Source organism: Saccopteryx leptura, chromosome 1 (assembly GCF_036850995.1).
Source record: "Saccopteryx leptura isolate mSacLep1 chromosome 1, mSacLep1_pri_phased_curated, whole genome shotgun sequence".
Taxonomy (NCBI): domain Eukaryota; kingdom Metazoa; phylum Chordata; class Mammalia; order Chiroptera; family Emballonuridae; genus Saccopteryx; species Saccopteryx leptura.
In genome coordinates, this window is record NC_089503.1 from 290,419,557 (window position 1) to 290,437,587 (window position 18,031).

General features: G+C 36.0%; 1 protein-coding gene across 3 annotated transcripts in view; it reads right to left on the reverse strand.

Annotated features, from left to right (window-relative positions):
• Positions 1-18,031, reverse strand: part of LOC136385002 (pregnancy zone protein-like) — a 55,008-nt gene that overhangs the window by 21,833 nt on the left and 15,144 nt on the right. For all 3 annotated transcript variants that reach the window (XM_066355749.1, XM_066355740.1, XM_066355731.1), the window contains exons 13-17: positions 17,898-17,961; positions 16,198-16,340; positions 15,110-15,259; positions 10,717-10,875; positions 10,229-10,346 (exon numbers count right to left, since the gene is read on the reverse strand). In XM_066355749.1, the coding sequence (XP_066211846.1) occupies positions 10,229-10,346; positions 10,717-10,875; positions 15,110-15,259; positions 16,198-16,340; positions 17,898-17,961 (634 nt within the window). The remainder of the gene's footprint in view (positions 1-10,228; positions 10,347-10,716; positions 10,876-15,109; positions 15,260-16,197; positions 16,341-17,897; positions 17,962-18,031) is intronic.

Sequence of the window (18,031 nt, forward strand, 5' to 3'; positions counted from 1 at the left end):
AAACAGAATAACAAAAAGAAAAGAGGATAAAAAATTCTGAGAAAACTCTAAGAGAGCTCTGTGACAACATGAAGAGAAACAAGATCCACCTAACAGGGATTCCTGAAGGAGAAGAGAAAGAACAAGAAATAGAGAAACTGACTGAAGAAATTATGGATGAAAATTTCCCTAAACTGATGCAAGAAAAGTCACACAGGTTCAAGAAGCAGAGAGAACCTTATTAAAAAAGAAACCAAAAGACCTATACCAAGACACATCATAATCAAAATACCAAAGCTAAGAGATAAAGAAAGAATACTAAAAGCTGAAAGACAAAAACAATCAATCACCTATCGATACAAAGAAACCCCCATAAGGATGACATCTGACTTTTCAACAGAAACACTCAAGGCCAGAAGGAAATGGCAAGAAATATTCAAAGTAATGCAGAACAAGAACCTACAACCAAGATTTCTTTTTTTTTTTTTTTCATTTTTCCGAAGCTGGAAATGGGGAGGCAGTCAGACAGACTCCCGCAAGCGCCTGACTGGGATTCACCCGGTATGCCCACCAGGGGGCGATGTTCTGCCCATCTGGGGCATTGCTCTGTTGCAACCAGAACCATTCTAGCACCTGAGGCAGAGGCCACAGAGCCATCCTCAGCGCCCAGGCCATCTTTGCTCCAATGGAGCCTCAGCTGTGGGAGGGGAAGAGAGAGATAGAGAGGTGGAGGGGGGGGGGTGGAGAAGCAGATGAGCACTTCTCCTGTGTGCCCCGGCCAGGAATCAAACCTGGGACTCCCACAGGCCAGGCCAATGCTCTACCACTGAGCCAACCAGCCAGGGCCCAACCAAGATTTCTTTACCCAGCAAGGCTATTGTTTAAAATTGAAGGAGAAATAAAAAGCTTCCTAGACAACCCCCCCCTCAAAACACCAAAAAAACAAATACCCCCCCCCCCCCCCCCACACACACACAAACTCAAGGAATTTATCACAACCAAACCAATACTGCAAAAAATGTTAAGGGGCCTGCTATAGTCATAACAAAGCAGGGGGGAAAATCTGGTAAAAGAGGAATGTAGATTTAAAGAAAAAAATGGGAATAAACAACTACATATCAATAATAACCTTAAATGTAAATGGATTAAATGCTCCAATCAAAAGATATACAGTAGCTGAACAGATAAGAAAACAGGACCTGTACATATGCTGTCTACAAGAGACCCACCTCAAAACAAAAGATACACATAGACTGAAAGTAAAAGGATGAAAAAAAATATTTCATGCAAATGGAAATGAAAAAGAAGCTGTGGTAGCAATGCTTATATCTGACAAAATTGACTTTAAAACAAAGGCTATAGTAAGGGATAAAGAAGGTCACTACATAATGATAAAGGGAGCAATACAACAGGAAAATATAACCGTTATAAATATCTATACACCTAATATAAGAGCACCTAAATATATAAAGCAGATTATGATGGACATAAAAGGTGAGATCAACAACAATACTATATCATAGTAGGGGATTTCTTTACCACACTAATATCACTGAATAGATCCAGAAGAAAGAAAATTAACAAAGAAACAGCAGAATTAAGGGACACACTAGATCCTTGGTCAGCAAATTGTGGCTTGTGAGCCACATGCAGCTCTTTGGCCCCTTGAGTGTTTAGCAAAGGCCAGCTTCAGAGTACCCTAATTAAGTTAGTAACAATGTACCTACCTATATAGTTTAAGTTTAAAAAATTTGACTCTCAAAAGAAATATCAATTGTTGTTCTGTTGATATTTGGCTCTGTTGACTAATGAATTTGCCAACCATTGCACTAGATAAACTGGATTTAATAGATATCTTCAGAGCCTTTCACCCTAACGCAGCAGAATATACATTCTTTTCAAGTGCTCTTGGTACATTCTCTAGGAGAGACAACATGTTAGGGCATAAAACAAGCCTCAGCAAATTTAAGAAGATTGAAATCATATCAAGCATCTCTTCTGACCATAATGGCATGAAACTAGAAATCAATTATAACAGAAAAACTGAAAAACACTCAAACACTTGGAAACTAAACAACACGTTATTAAATAATGAATGGGTCAACAATGAAATCAAGGTAGAAATAAAAAATTTCCTTGAAACAAATGAAAATGAGAGTACAACGACTCAAAATCTGTAGGACACAGCAAAAGCAGTCTTGAGAGGGAAGTTCATAGCAATACAGGCATACCTTAAGAAGCTAGAAAAAGCTCAAGTAAACAACTTAACATTGCAACTAAAAGAACTAGGAAAAGAACAGCAAGTAAAACCTAGAGAAAGTAGAAGGAAGGAAATAATAAAGATCAGAGAGGAAATAAATGACATAGAGACTAAAAAACAATACAGAGGATCAATAAAACCAAGAGCGAGTTCTTTGAAAAGGTAAAGAAGTTGATAAACCCTTAGCCAAACTCACCAAGAAAAAAAACGAGAGGACTCAAATAAATAAAATTAGAGGCCCTGGCCAGTTGGCTCAGCGGTAGAGCGTCAGCCTAGCGTGCGGAGGACCCGGGTTCGATTCCTGGCCAGGGCACACAGGAGAAGCGCCTATTTGCTTCTCCACCCCTCCGCCGCACTTTCCTCTCTGTCTCTCTCTTCCCCTCCCGCAGCCAAGGCTCCATTGGAGCAAAGATGGCCCGGGCGCTGGGGATGGCTCTGTGGCCTCTGCCCCAGGCGCTGCTAGAGTGGCTCTGGTCGCAACATGGCGACGCCCAGGATGGGCAGAGCATCGCCCCCTGGTGGGCAGAGCGTCGCCCCTGGTGGGCGTGCCGGGTGGATCCCGGTCGGGCGCATGCGGGAGTCTGTCTGACTGTCTCTCCCTGTTTCCAGCTTCAGAAAAATGAAAAAAAAAAATAAATAAAAAAAAATAAAAAAATAAAATAAAATAAAATTAGAAATGAGAGTGGAAAAATAACAACTGACACAGCAGAAATATAAAATATATACTATAAAGAACTGTATGCCAAAAAATTAGACAACCTAGGTAAAATGGACAAATTCCTTGAAAAATATAATCTTTCAAAAATCAATCTGGAAGAATCAGAAAACCTAAATAAGCTGATTACAACAAATGAGATAGAAATAGTTATCAAAAACCTCCCAACAAACAAAAGCCCTGAGCCAGATGGCTTCACAGGCGAATTCTAGCAAACATTCAAAAAAGTACTAACTCCTATTCTTCTCAAGCTATTTCAAAAAATTCAAGATGAAGAAAAATTTCCAAGATCCTTTTATGATGCAAGCATAATTCTGATTCCAAAACCAGGCAAAGACAACACAAAGAAAGAAAACTATAGGCAAATATCCCTGATGAATTTAGATGCTAAAATTCTCAACAAAATATTAGCAAACTGGATCCAGCAATACATGAAAAAAATCATACGTCATGATCAAGTGGGATTTATTCTGGGGAGGCAAGGCTGATACACTATTCGCAAATCAATCAATGTGATTCATCACATAAACAAAAAGAAGGAGAAAACCACATAATATTAATAGATGCAGGAAAAGCATTTGATAACATCCAGTACCCATTTATGATAAAAACTCTCACAATGTGGTAGTACAGGGAGCATACCTCAACATGATAAAGGCCATCTATGACAAACCCAGAGCCAACATCATACTCAATGGGCAAAAATTAAAAGCAAACCCCTTAAGATTAGGAACAAGGCAGGTGTGCCTCATTTCACCACTCTTATTCAACATAGTTCTGGAAGTCCTAGCCACAGCAATCAGACAGGAAGAAGAAATAAAAGGCATCCAAACTGGAAAAAAGGAAGTAAAACTATCAGTATTTGCTGATGATATGATACTGTACATAGAAAATCCTAAAGTCTCAGTCAAAAAACTACTGTATCTGATAAATGAATTCAGCAAGGTAGCAGGACATAAAATTAATACTTAGAAATCAGAGGCATTTTTATAAACTAACAATAAATTGTCTGAAAGAGAAATTAAGAAAACAATCTCCTTTACTATTGCAACAAGAACAAAAAATGAAGTACCTAGGAGTAAATTTAACCAAAGAAATAAAGACTTGTACTGGGAAAATTATTAAACATTGATAAAAGAAATCAAGGAAGATACAAACAAGTGGAAGTATATACCGTGCTCATGGTTGGAAGAATAAACATCATCAAAATGTCCACAATATATATTCAATTTATAAATTCAATGCAATTCCTATTAAAATACCAATGACATACTTCAAAGATATAGAACAAATATTCCAAAAATTCCTATGGAACTCAAAAAGAACACAGATAGCCTCAGCAATCTTGAGAAAGAAGAATAAAGTGGGTGGTATCACACTTCCTGATATCAAGCTATACTACGAGGCCATTGGACTCAAAACAGCTTGGTACTGGCATAAGAACAGGCATATAGATCAATGGAACAGAACAAAGAACCCAGAAATAAACCCACACTTATGGACAACTGATAATTGACAAAGGAGTTAAGAGCATTCAATGGAGTAAAGACAGTCTCTTTAACAAATGATGTTGGGAAAATTGGACAGCTGCTTATAAAAAAATGAAACTAGACCACCAACTTACACCATTCACAAAAATAAACTCAAAATGGATAAAAAACTTATATTTAAGTCATGAAACCATAAGCATTCTAGAGGAAAACATAGTCAGTAAGCTCTCTGACATCTCTCGCAGCAATATATTTGCTGATTTGTCTCCATGGGCAAGTGAAATAAAAGACAGGATAAACAAATGGGACTATATCAAACTAAAAAGCTTTTGCACAGCAAAAGACAATATAAACAAAATAAGACAAACTACACAATGGGAGAACATATTCAACAATATGTCTGATAAGTGGTTAATAACCAAAATTTATAAAGAACTTGTAAAACTTAACACCAGAAAGATAAACAATCTAACCAAAAAATGGGCAAAAGAAATAAATAGACACTTTTCTAAAGAGGACATACAGATGGCCAATAGGCAGATGAAAAAATGCTCAACATCACTAATCATTAGAGAAATGGAAATTAAAACCACAATGAGATATCACCTCACATCTGTCAGAATGGCGCTCATTAACAAAACAACACAGAATAAGTGCTGGCCAGGGTGTGGAGAAAAGGGAACCCTCCTGCACTGCTGGTGGGAATGCAGACTGGTGCAGCCACTGTGGAACACAATATCGAGATTCCTCAAGAAATTAAATATCGAACTGCCTTTTTAACCAGCCATTCCACTTTTAGGAATTCCCAAAACACCACATCAATGATTCAAAAGGAGAAATGGACCCCTATTTTATGGCAGCATTGTTTACAATAGTCAGGATCTGGAAACAACCCAAGTGTTCATCAGTGGATGAATGGATTAAAAAGCAGTGGTACATATATACAGTGGAATACTATGGGGCCATGAGAAAGAAGGAAATATTACTTTTTGCCACAACATGGATGGACCTGGAAACTATTATGTTAAGTGAAATAAGCCAGGCAAAGAAAAAAAAGTATCATATGACCTCATTCATTTGAGAATCCGACGAACAATATGAACTGAGGAACGGAATAGAGACAGAAGCGGGATCAAAGGATCCGGAGGGAAAGCGGATGGATGGAAAAGGGTATGATAGGATGGGATAAGAGCAGAAAAGCAAGGGAAGGGGAGAGGGCATTATGGGTATGAGGGCAAAGGGGATGTAGTGGGGAACATGGGGGAGGGGAGGATGTATTCAGGGGGACACTAGAATCTATGTAAACACAATAAATTAAAATAAAATATTAAAATAAAAAAATTTAATAGACTTTATTTATTTTTTAGAGAAGTTTTAGGTTCACAGAAAAATTGAGCAGAAGTTACAGAGATTTCTCATATACCCCTGCCCCAACTCATGCATAACCTACCCATTATCAACAGCCCCCACAAGAGCACTGTATTTGCTACAACTAATAAACCTATACTGACACAGCATTATCATTCAAAGGCCATAACATTACTGTTTATTTTTTTTTATTTTAGTGCAATCCTTCTAAGAAACATTAGATCATGTCACTCCTCTTTTGAAAATCTCCCCATCTAAGAGCAAAAAGTCACATTCTTACACTCTGGCCTCAATTATTCTAGTTTCTCTCTCTAAATGCTCACTTAGCTCTGTTTCAACTACACTGGCTTCCTAATTCTTTTTATAACATCCCAGACAAGCTCTCACCTTGGAGCTTTTGAGATGCAGAATAGTATAGTAATTAAAAAACATGGATCTGGAGTCAAACTACCTTATTAGAACCTTCATTCTCCTATTTATTTACTGGCTGACTTCCTTAACCTTTCTGGGTTCAATTTTTTCATTTCAAAAATGGTGATAACCACACACAAAAAAAGAAATGGTAATTATGTGAGGTAATGGAGGTGTTATCTATAGTAGTAATTAATGGAGGTGTTATCTATAGTAGTAATTGTTTCATAACACTTATCAAATCAACACATTGTACACCTTAAACTCAGATGTTATTTGTCAATTATAGCTCAGTAAAGCCAGAAAAACAAAACATAAAATAAGAAAATGGTAATAAAAATATATTCTTAAAAGGTTGTTGTAAGAATTAAGGAAATCTACTTTCTATCTCTCTCTCTTTCTCAGAAGAACAGACAGGTGCAGACAGACAAGAAAGGAGAAAGATGAGAAGCATCAACTCATAGTTGTAACACCTTAGTTGTTCATTGATTGCTTTCTCATATGTGCCTTGACTGGGGGGCTCCAGCTGATCCAGTGACCCCTTGTTCAAACCAGTTACCTCAGGCTCAAACCAGCGACCATGGGGTCATGTCTATGATCCCACACTGAAGCTGGATGAGCCCTTGCTCAAGCCCATGACCTCGAGGTTTTCAACCTGGGTCCTCAGCAACCCAGGCTGTCTCAGGCTGATGCTCTATCCACTGCATACTGCCTGGTCAGGCCTCTAACTCTAGCTCTAGCTCTAGCTCTATCATCTCTCCCTATCTATCATTTCTATCATCTCTATCTCTACCTCACCTTATCATTTTATTTTATCTTACCTTATCTTATCTATTTTTTTTGACAGAGAGAGAGAGTCAGAGAGAAGGACAGATTAAGACAGACAGGAAGGAAAGACAAACAGGAAGGGAGAGAGAGATGAGAAGCATCAATTCTTCCTTGCGGCACCTTAATTGTTCATTGATTGCTTTCTCATATGTAGCTTGACTGGGGCAGGGGACTACAGCAGAACGAGTGACCCTTTGCTCAAGCCAGCAACCTTGGGCTTCAAGCCAGCGACCACAGGGTTACATCTGTGATCCCAAGCTCAAGCTGGTGAGCCGATGCTCAAACCAGTGATCTCAGGGCTTTGAACCTGGGTCTTCCGCGTCCCAATCTGATGCTCTCTCCACTGCAGCACCACCTGGTCAAGCTCTTATCTATATTTTTTTATGACTGCATTACTTGTCTTTCAGATTGTCATTTAGTTGGTTCTCTTTCTTCAAATCATTGCTAAAATTTTACTTTCTTGGTGACATTCACTGAGTACTTTATTCTCTATTTGAAGTTTCCCCATAGAATTTATCACCTTCTAATAAACTATATAATTTATTTTTATTTATTGTGTTAACATGGTTTCAAGTGCCCCAGTTATTAACTATGTGATTTACTTGCTTATTTTGTTTACACTCCTTTTATGTCCATTAAAAGAGAACTTTCATATCATTGAAAATCTTTCTCCTGAGTATTTGTTATACGTCCACAAAGTAGGTCAGTAAGTGTTCAATTAATATTTGCTAAACACATGAATAATAGTAACTTTTATTATATAGCTTAGTTTTTATCGTTTCAGGCACTAATCATTTCTATTGTCCAACATGATTTTACTCCTCTTTTTATATTTAACCTTCTCCCTCAGTCTCTCTCTTTCTCTTTGAGGTCCTAGGCATATTATTAAAGTTATATTCTCCATATTTACTGTGGTAAGCAAACACTTTGAAGTTTCATGATGACTACATAAAGAGTCATGGGAATGAATTTATGTTCTTCAAATTATTTTCAAGAACTTTCACAATATATTCTAGTTTTCTTAGCTCTTCCATTGCTTCACATACCCGAGTCATTTATATCTACCCATTTTAATCTTTGTGTATTCATTACGTTATTTTTTCTGAGTTATATCATATGCCTGAAATTTTTTCTTATCAACTTCCATAAAACTTTCTTCTCCCTCAAATTTTCATGGTTTAAATTCAAACTTCTTTCTGTGTAACTTGATTATTTCTCTTTTCCTTAACCCCCCTTACTTATGAAGCATCTTAGTTACTTGAATAAAAAAAATCATATTTACCATTACTAAGAAACTGTTTGGAATTGGTTATTATTAAAGTTATACTTGTAGGAAAATAGTCTATAGTCCTTTAAAAGTGAGGTGAGGCTTTGGCTGGTTAGCTCAGTGGTTAAACATCAACCCAACATATGGAAGTCCTGGATTCAATTCCCAGTCAGGGCACACAGGAGAAGTGACCATCTGCTTCTCTACCCTTCCCCCTCCTTCTTCTCTTTCTCTTTCTCTCCTACAGCCGTAGCTCAATTGATTTGAGCACATTGGCCCTGGGTGCTGAAGATGGCTCCACAGAGCCTCTGCCTGAGGCACTAAAAATAGCTCAGTTGTGAGCCTAGCCTCAGAGAGGCAGAGCATTGGCCTCAGAGAAGGGGTTACCAAGTGAATCCTGGTGGGGGTCATGTGGTATCTGTCTCTGTATCTCCCCTACTCTCACTGAAAAAAGAAAAGAAAAAAAAGTGAGCTGACATTGTTTATTCTTTGTGATTGGGCTGGCTTAATAGGCGGATATTAACCTCACATGATTAGTACAATAAGCTCAATGTCAAGGAACACAGAAAACAAATGTTGAACAGTCAAAATTCTTAATTTGTTTTGGTATATGATAACTGTTTTATTGGGTATTTTGAAATGCCTCAGAATGCTTTTAGTCAAATTGCTTCAATTTATTAATGAAGGACTTGAGGCTTAGAGAAAGGATGTTACATACCCACTTTACAGATAGGACCTCTAATTCATAATTCAAAACTTTAATGATGTTAATCTTTATTAACAGATAGACATCAAGAATATTTTGGAGAAAAGGATAGCCAGAATCCCTTGAGAAAGAGATGAAAATGGAAGGCCCCAGATGGGCAGAACATCGCCTGGTAGGAGTCTTGCCGTGTGAATCCTGGTAGGATCCTGGTGGATCTGTCTCTCTGCCTCCCCACCTCTCACATAATAAAAAAAAAAAGGGTTGGATAATGACTTGCAAGTTTATCTGGGGATTGGACAGGTGTTTTAAGGGGAAAATGAAAAGTCTAGAAAAGAGCTGCTTCATTTGATGTTTTATTTTGTTGTTGTTTTGGCCCTAGATTGCGAGATATTTCTGCTATGTTTACAGTGTTTCTTTCTATTTTTTATTTTTTTAGCCAGAGGGAGAGAGAGAGAATGAGAGAGAGAGAGAGAAAGAGGAAAGAGAAACCGGAAGAGAGAGAGATAAGAAGCATCAACTCATAGTTGTGGCACTTCAGTTGTTCATTGATTACTTCTCATATGTGTCTTGACTGAGGACTCCAGCCAAGCCAGTGACCTCTTGCTTAAGCCAGCTACCATTGGGATCGTGATGATCCCACGCTTAAGCCAGTGATCTTGCGGTCAAGCTGGTAAGCCTGTGCTCAAGCCAATGGGCTCGGAGTTTTGAACCTGGGAGCTAGCTCAGCATCCCAGGTTGATGCTCTATCCACTGCGCCACTGCTGGTCAGGCTACAGAGTTTCTTTTCATCAGTGAGGTCTTTCCTCTTCTTTATATTCTTTAAGGTATAGCATCTCTATAAATGTCTTTTCTGATTCCATAATTAGAATTATTTTCTTTTTATATTATAAACATCTTTTTCCTCTTTTACAGTACATTAGAACCTTGTATTCCATCTGATTTAGTGCCCTGAAGTATGTGACTCATCTAAAACAACAAACAAACTTGGGTCTGTTCTGGCCACGTCATTTACCAGCTAAATAATCTCAGCAAGAAGCATTTTATCAAAATTTTGATTTTTCTATGTATAAAATGAAGATAAGGCTACATTATGTCTTGTATTTTACCTTTTTTCTTTTTTTACAAAGTAATATTGCTGAATGTGACACAAAATCAAAAGCAACTTGTTTTAGTTTTTTTAAACCTTCCTATGATGTATGCTTACCTGCCATTCCTACTCCTAGCCTCATTGCTACCCCCGGTACGGCTAATGGTGGATGAATCTCTGCACATGACCGCGGTTTTCGGATTTTAGTGTTGGTGAGCACCTGTAATCCCACACGCTGTAAAAATGACATTTCAATCAATTTGTAAACTTGATTAGACTTTATGAAATATATTTTCCTTAAATCTTTTAATGTAATTCTTATAACCTTAATGTTATATTAATTCCATAGACATATACATATTCAAGAAATATAAGGTAGGAAAATGATAGTACTTTATGGTTTATTAAAATTGTATAACTTTGATCATATCTTTTCAAATAACTAAATATATCTAAAAATATCTCAACGAAATGGCAGAGGTTCCATCTAACCCTGGTTCTGACTTATACTTTGGCTTAACGATTTCTAAAATTATTTATATATATAAAGTTTTACTAACTTTCAGACTTTCATAAGTTAGTACATTAATAAATAAGGGTTTTACCTTTAGGAAGTTATACATATCATCATCATAGGTTGCAGGGGAAGGATACACTCCTCTTCTAATGGTGTAGGGATTAGTACAGTTTGGTTTTTCTTCTTCCTGCTGTTCCAAATCTTCAGGGATATAACTAAAGTCCTTCACAGGTAGCAGATTATATACCTGTGATAGTGCAGAGATTAAAGACAGCACTCCTATCTGCTTTTCTTATGAAATATCCAGTGAACTGAGAAAAGTATGATACTTATTATCTCTTTCTTGAGCACTTTCATGTAGTTGGTAACAGTGAAAAATTTAAAATTTTGTGTATTTTTAACAGTGTTTTTGGTTCTAAAGATGTAAAAATCTACTTGAGAAAATATTTCCGTGGGACAATAAAATCTTAGATTACCAAGGATTAATTAGTGTAAAGTTTAGAGATAAAACTAGACCAAATATAGGAAAGAGATCTAATTTGCTTCTGTGTTCGATGAGTACTAAATGCCCTGGGAAATTTAGTCAGAAATTATTGCCACCCTTTAAACTTGTATTTTTATTTAGCTTAGTTCTTGAATAGAAGAACCACATAGGTACATGGATGACTATCATCTACATCCAATAAAACAATGTCTATATACTTGTAAACACAAATTACCTTTGGAACAAGAAGGATGACAAATGAAAGAACCCAGAACCTATAAGGTGGAACTAGGAGGCTTGGATATTTATTTCTGATTCAGTGTAAGACTGAGTCCTAATCTAAGAACTTCTAACATTTGCTTGGCTGGATCTCAGAATTGCTATGAACTAGTGACTTCTGTGTGTTTCTTGTTTTCCCCACTTTTGAAAACAGGAGTGTCCTTTGACTGATGATTGGATAAGAAGCTGTGGCACATATATGCAACACAATGCTACACAGCCATAAAAAACATGAAATATTGCCACTTGTGACAACATGGATGGATCTTGAGAATATTATACTAAGTGAAATAGTCAGGTAGGAAAGTACAAGAACTGTATGATTTCACTCATATGTTGAATATAAAGCAAGTAGCAACAAATGAACAAATAAAACAAACAGAAACACAAACAAAAAACAGACTCATATGTATAAACAACAGAAGGGTGGTTACCAGAGGGGAAAGAGGGTGGGGGAGGATGAGGAGGTTAAAGGGGGTCAATTACAAGGTGACAAAAGGAGACTAGACTTTGGGTAGGGAGCACAAAATAGAGAATCCGATGTAATATTATAAAGTTGTACACTTGAAATTTATTTAATGTTATTCGCTAATATTACCTCAATAAATTTAATTTTAAAAATAGGAAGAAAAAAAGAAAGAAAAAAAAAAAACCCAGGAGTGTCAATATACCACTTTCACCATTGGATGTTGGACATGGGGGGTAAATAACTTTGGCCACATTAGTCGAAGGTCTTTATAGTTAAAGAAACTGTACCTGAGGAACTACACCCAAAAAGCATCATACGCACCTAGACCCAACTTGAGTGATGGGGTTCAGTCTTTGGGCTATTATTATTTTGAAATGACACCTTTAGGAATTTTGGGAAGAAAAGTAAGTGCGCTTTATTGTGGGAGGGCCATGAGTCACTGAAAGCCATAGGGTAGACTGTGAAGACAGTTTCTCAAGTGGCCCCCAATAATCTCTGCCTTCTGGTATTCATGCCCTTGAATGAACTATTCATCCCATAATGAGTAGGATTGACATCAATAACTAATAAGATTTTGTGGAAATGGTGGTGTATAAATTCCAAGGCTAGGTCATAAAAGATATTGTTGCTTTAGCTTCTCTCTTTTGGGTCACTTGTTCTGAAGGAAATCATCTGTTATGTTATGAGGACATTCAGACAGCCCTATAGGGAAGTTTGTACAGTGAGAAACTGAGGCTTCATGACAACTGTAGGAAAAACAGATCTTGGTAATAGATTTTTTAACCTCCATCAAGCCTTCAGATAACTAAAGCCCTGGTCAAGATGCTGACTGAAATCTCAAAAGAGATCATAAGCCAATGCCACCAAACTAAGTCACTTCTGGATTCCTAATCCAGAGAAACTGTTCATGATAATAAATGTTTATTGTTTGAATTTACTAAGTTGCGGGGATAATTGTTGCATCAGTAGATAACTAACACAAACACCTTTTAAACATTTTTTATTAATCTTTGTTCCTGAGTAGAAGAGTCAAATAGGTATATAAATGAGCATTTACTATCTCTAATAGCTGAATCAATGTTTTCCAGATCATTTTCAAAACCAGTGAGCTTAGACATTTTTATAACTTCAAGAGCCCAAACCTCTCATTTTGTTTATAATTGCTTTCCACCTTTTATACCACTAAATGCTGAGTTATACAGTTGAAAAAACTGTTAAATTTATATGATTGAACAAATAGACATAAAATATGGAGACAGACCAAATTTCTTTGATATAAGCTGAAAAAAAAATAGCTTAGAATAGACCACCATAAATAGGGAATGTAAAAAGCAAGGCACATCTTCAAAGAAAGTACCCAGAAAAAAAATTCTTTTGAGTTAACTTCCTGATGCTATCTTCTAATTCAAATATAGAAACAATAGAAAAATAAAGAAATATGTTATTTTCTGTGTAGTAATTATTATGCTGTAAGGAGATATTTTGACCTATTAATAAAATATTAATTAAGGTTAAGAAGATTTTGATTATACCTTCCATTCTGAAGAATGTTAATTCTGATGATAAAAAAGGATTGTGATCCTTGATATAGCTACCTCACAGTCTTAAAATTTAATACCTACAACTGAAATTTGAGAAGTAGAAACTAGAACAAATCCCCCTAAAATGTAAGTATTACTGATTTATCTTCCAACATTGATAAGTAATAATACCTCCCAAACAGGCAAGTTATTTGATCCTTTTAACTATTGATGCATGAGGCAATTAAAGCTATAAAATTTATCAGTGATAACTCTTTGACAGTGATAAAATCCCAATAACATAACATTTTACTTGAATTATACTGAAAAGTTTCAAAATGTGAAACGAATAAGAAACTAAATATATTTAGTTCTAAATAAGTTAGAAAAGTAGTCTCTGAATTTCCTTTTTTGCTGATAGATTTCTCTTCAAAAACTCCATGTTTGAAAATATTTTTTCCTAATGCCAATTATTAATCAATTTCACCCTTTATTTATTTTTTGAGCCATATATAACCTTTTATTATATAGTCTCTCTAAAGTCACTGCTTTACAAGGACAAGGACTGTGATGTGTTTACTACTATTTCCCCAGCTTCTACAACAGACCCAGAACATCATGTCTTTACAATGGTGATAATGATGATGACAGCAATAAATCAGCATGACACTCCAAATATCAACACTATGAAGCACATAATTCTAGAAAAAAGCAGAGACTTAAAATTTTAATTTATGATTTAAATTGCTTACAAAGGTGTGATAGGTAGTTTTTTTAAGAAAAATAATTTGTGAATCACTTGTTACCAATTTTACTCTAGATTCCAAGTACTCTGGAGACATACATTGTTGGATCTGTTGAAAGTTTCATGACTTACACTAGTAGTATAATTTTGTAAAAAGCTTATTTCATTGACTAAACAAATGATTTTACTAATACAACTTACTACCTATTTCCCCATGTATAAATAAGATGCACATTTTTTGAAAAATTTGGGGTCTAAAAACTGGGTGCGTCTTATACAGTGGTTGTAGAAGTGTGGCATTTCAAATGCCATAGATGGAACTGAGGACGAGGCAATATATGAAGACAGTGATTCATCATCAGACACTGATGAGGACAAGCTAATGGAGCGAGGTTTTGACAGTAATGAGGAGTTTTATGAATTTTATGATGAATAAAACTTGAGTTCAATAACTTTATGTAATACACTTTTTTTTTCAAATTTCAGGCCCCAGAATTAAGGTATATCTTATACATGGGAGAGTCTTATACATGGGAGAAATATGGTAATTCATTTTATTTTAAGCCTGACCTCTAATAAGTAGTAAATCTTAACAAAATCATCTTTCATTAAGATTACTGTAAAGCATGACTAAACAAGGTTTAGATTTGTCTTATAGAAAAAAAGTTGTGTCATGGAAGAGATGAAAGCTTATAGGCAGTTTCTAAATGACGTCTCAGCTGTGTCCCTTACTTCTGGGTAACCTGGCATGTCTCCAAATTGTCACAAATCTTAGTTTTTACATCATAAAATGGGATTGTTACTCTGGGATGTTAAAAAGATTAAATGAGAAAATGTGGGAGGGAGTTTGAGGAATTATAAAAAACTGGCCAAGCTGTTAAATACTTTTTATTATATTCTTGTATTTTATTCTCAATAGGCCCTTCACCTTGCTCTGAGCCCCTCATGTGGCCCTCTCTAACCCCCGAGGCTGAGGAAACTCACCGAGGTCGGGGAGAGCTCTGCCTCAGGCTTCATGAGCAGCACACTTTGGTCCACTGCACGGAGGGCACAGAGCGACTGAGGAGAAGCTGTGACGCGCAGGCGGGCCTGTGAGGCTGGGAGACTCTGAGCTGGGCTGAAGCTCACATCCACCTGTGAGACATGAAGGAAAAGTCATCTAGCTCTTTCGTTTGTGCAGTCCTACAGAAACCCGCATTTTCTGAGTCATCCTAACATTCAGCTTTCTTTGACTATGTTTGGAAGTGCTAGCCAGGGAGGAGTGTCTTTTCTCACCTTTCCTTTGCTGCTGAAAGGCTGTCCCTTCCTAAGCAGACAGAGAATGGATCATCATAAGGGTTAGATAGCTTGTTTGCCATTTTACAGCAAAATGGTGGGATCTTGATAACATTATAAGGAGTGAAATAAGTAAATCAGAAAAAAACAAGAACTACATGATTCCATACATTGGTGGAACATAAAAATGAGACTAAGAGACATGGACAAGAGTGTGGTGGTTACCAGGGGTGGGGGGAGGGAGGGCAGGGGGAGAGTTAGGGGGAGGGGGAGGGGCACAGAGAACTAGACAGAGGGTGGCGAAGGACAATCTGACTTTGGGCGAGGGGTATGCAACATATTTAATGACAAAATAACCTAGACATGTTTTCTTTGAATATATGTACCCTGATTTATTAATGTCATCCCATTACCATTAATAAAAATTTATTTAAAAAAAAAAAAAAAAAAAAAAAAAAAAAAAAAAAAGATAGCTTGTTTGAACTTTAGAAGTGTATCTTTACCTCAGATTCATGATGAAGTGTTTATATTTGTTCTTCAGGTTTTTGAAAATTTGAATCACAACACCTTACATACCTCACACAACTGAATCAATGGAATACAGCACCATAGACAAAATTAAATTATGTTTTATGTGAAAGTAACTTTATGTAATTGAAAAAGCATTGTACTGGCTGCCTGAGGATTTGGCTGTGCAGTTCATTTGCTGGGAATTAATTTTTTTCTCTGAAGTAGAATAGGTGGTACTATAATACTGATTATTTGTGTTCTTCTGATTTTCTGCTAAGGATACTCACCTTGTTGTCTAGACAGTTTTCAATCACAAAACGCTCTGAATCTCCAATAACTTCTCCATTTGGTAAAATGGTAAAAATGAACAATTTTGCATTGGGAGCAATGTCTGACTTCACAGGGAAGGATAAGGAAAAACTTCCTTTCACTGAGTCATGGAGAGAATGAGACAAAACCAGTAACTTTTTAGCAGAGAACAAATTGGCAATCAATAACATAATTATGACTCATGGACTTGGACAACAGCATGTGATTGCTGGGTGTGGGGAGGTGGAGCAGGGTATAGTGGGGATAAATGGTGATGAACAGATACATGATTTGAGGGGTAAACACAGAATACAATGTAAAGATGATGTGTTGTAGAATTGTGTGCTGAAACTTGTATAATTTTGTTAACCAGTGTTACCCTCAGAAAGTCAATAAAAAGGAAAATAAATGAATAAATAAATAAATATGATGTGTGGTTAAAATAGTTTTATTATAAATAATACGATTTAACTAATTATAGAGAGAAATTCCTTTGAATTATTGTCTCAGTTGCCTTCAATATTTTTTGTAATGTGTTCAAGTAGTAAGTAATTAATGAATTCTACTTTATATTTATATTTAGAGATCTCTCTTTTTACAAGATATGCACAAATTAAAATATCAGAAAAAATAGATATAGAAATAGTCTTTTTAGACACTCATTTATTTCTATAAATGTGTTACATGTTGCATTATTATAAGAAAGAAGAAAAACAGGCAACAAGACAGATTGAGGAAGAACAATGCAATCAGTACAGTCTAATTACTATCTCTATCTCTATATAAATATTGAAAAAATGATATTCAAAACTGGCAGCACTCTTTAATTCAATTAATTGTTGAAAGTGATAATTAAGAGCTTATTCTAAATTAAGTCTCCTTGAATATTGTTTCAATATTGACAAAGAATATTTGATATTTTTCCAGCCCAGTAGAGAAAGAAACCATAAAAGTGAAGAAAAATCATAGACTTGGAACAAATGATAAGCATTGTTAAGTTTAGGTTTTGAATTATGTGGAGTTTGGTGAAATACTTGCCTTTATTTAGATTAATTACAAAAATGTTCATGGGTTCTCTCCCAGTGGTTCAAATCTTGATATAGATTAAATTAGAATAGTTAATAAGACTGGTTTCTTTTCCCTTAATTTATGCATCAAGTACACTCTAGTTCATGTATAAAGTACTCAATTTCATGCCTACAGCATAATATGTAGTCCCATTAAGTGTTGAAGGTTATGCAGAGAGCCCAGCCCAGAATCTGCACACACATACAAACATTTGTCACTTTTTTTTCCCTCCCCAGTCTTCATGATACTTAACTCTCTTCTTCTCTGCAATATTAAGTTGAAAGATGACCAATGTACATTTATTGTTAGGGTAAGAGATAGAAGGAAGCTTAGATTTTAATGTCCGATAGAGGAGACAAACTGAAGTGAAAAAGCAGTGTGCCTTAGCAGAGTGCCTGACAACACAGAGTAGGCAATCAAATTCATCTTTGACTGTTGTTGAACCAAAAAATCCTAAAGAGTTATAAGGAAGATCTTTATTTTCTTTTGTGTCCTTTATCTTAGTGTAAAAGGATAAAGGAAATGATTTCCTCATTTGTAAACTGTCACTGAGGTGTAAGGCTGGATGTGTTGGGAAGAAAAATGGAGAGAATGATTGGAAGATACTCACTATCTCTTGGTTCTACAGGCAGATCATGTGTTCCTGATCTGATGATGCCTTCCTTAGCCATGATCTGAAATAAAAAAAACAAACAACAAAAAACAACAAAAAAAACTGTTGTCAAGCCTGACACAGTTTTCAAT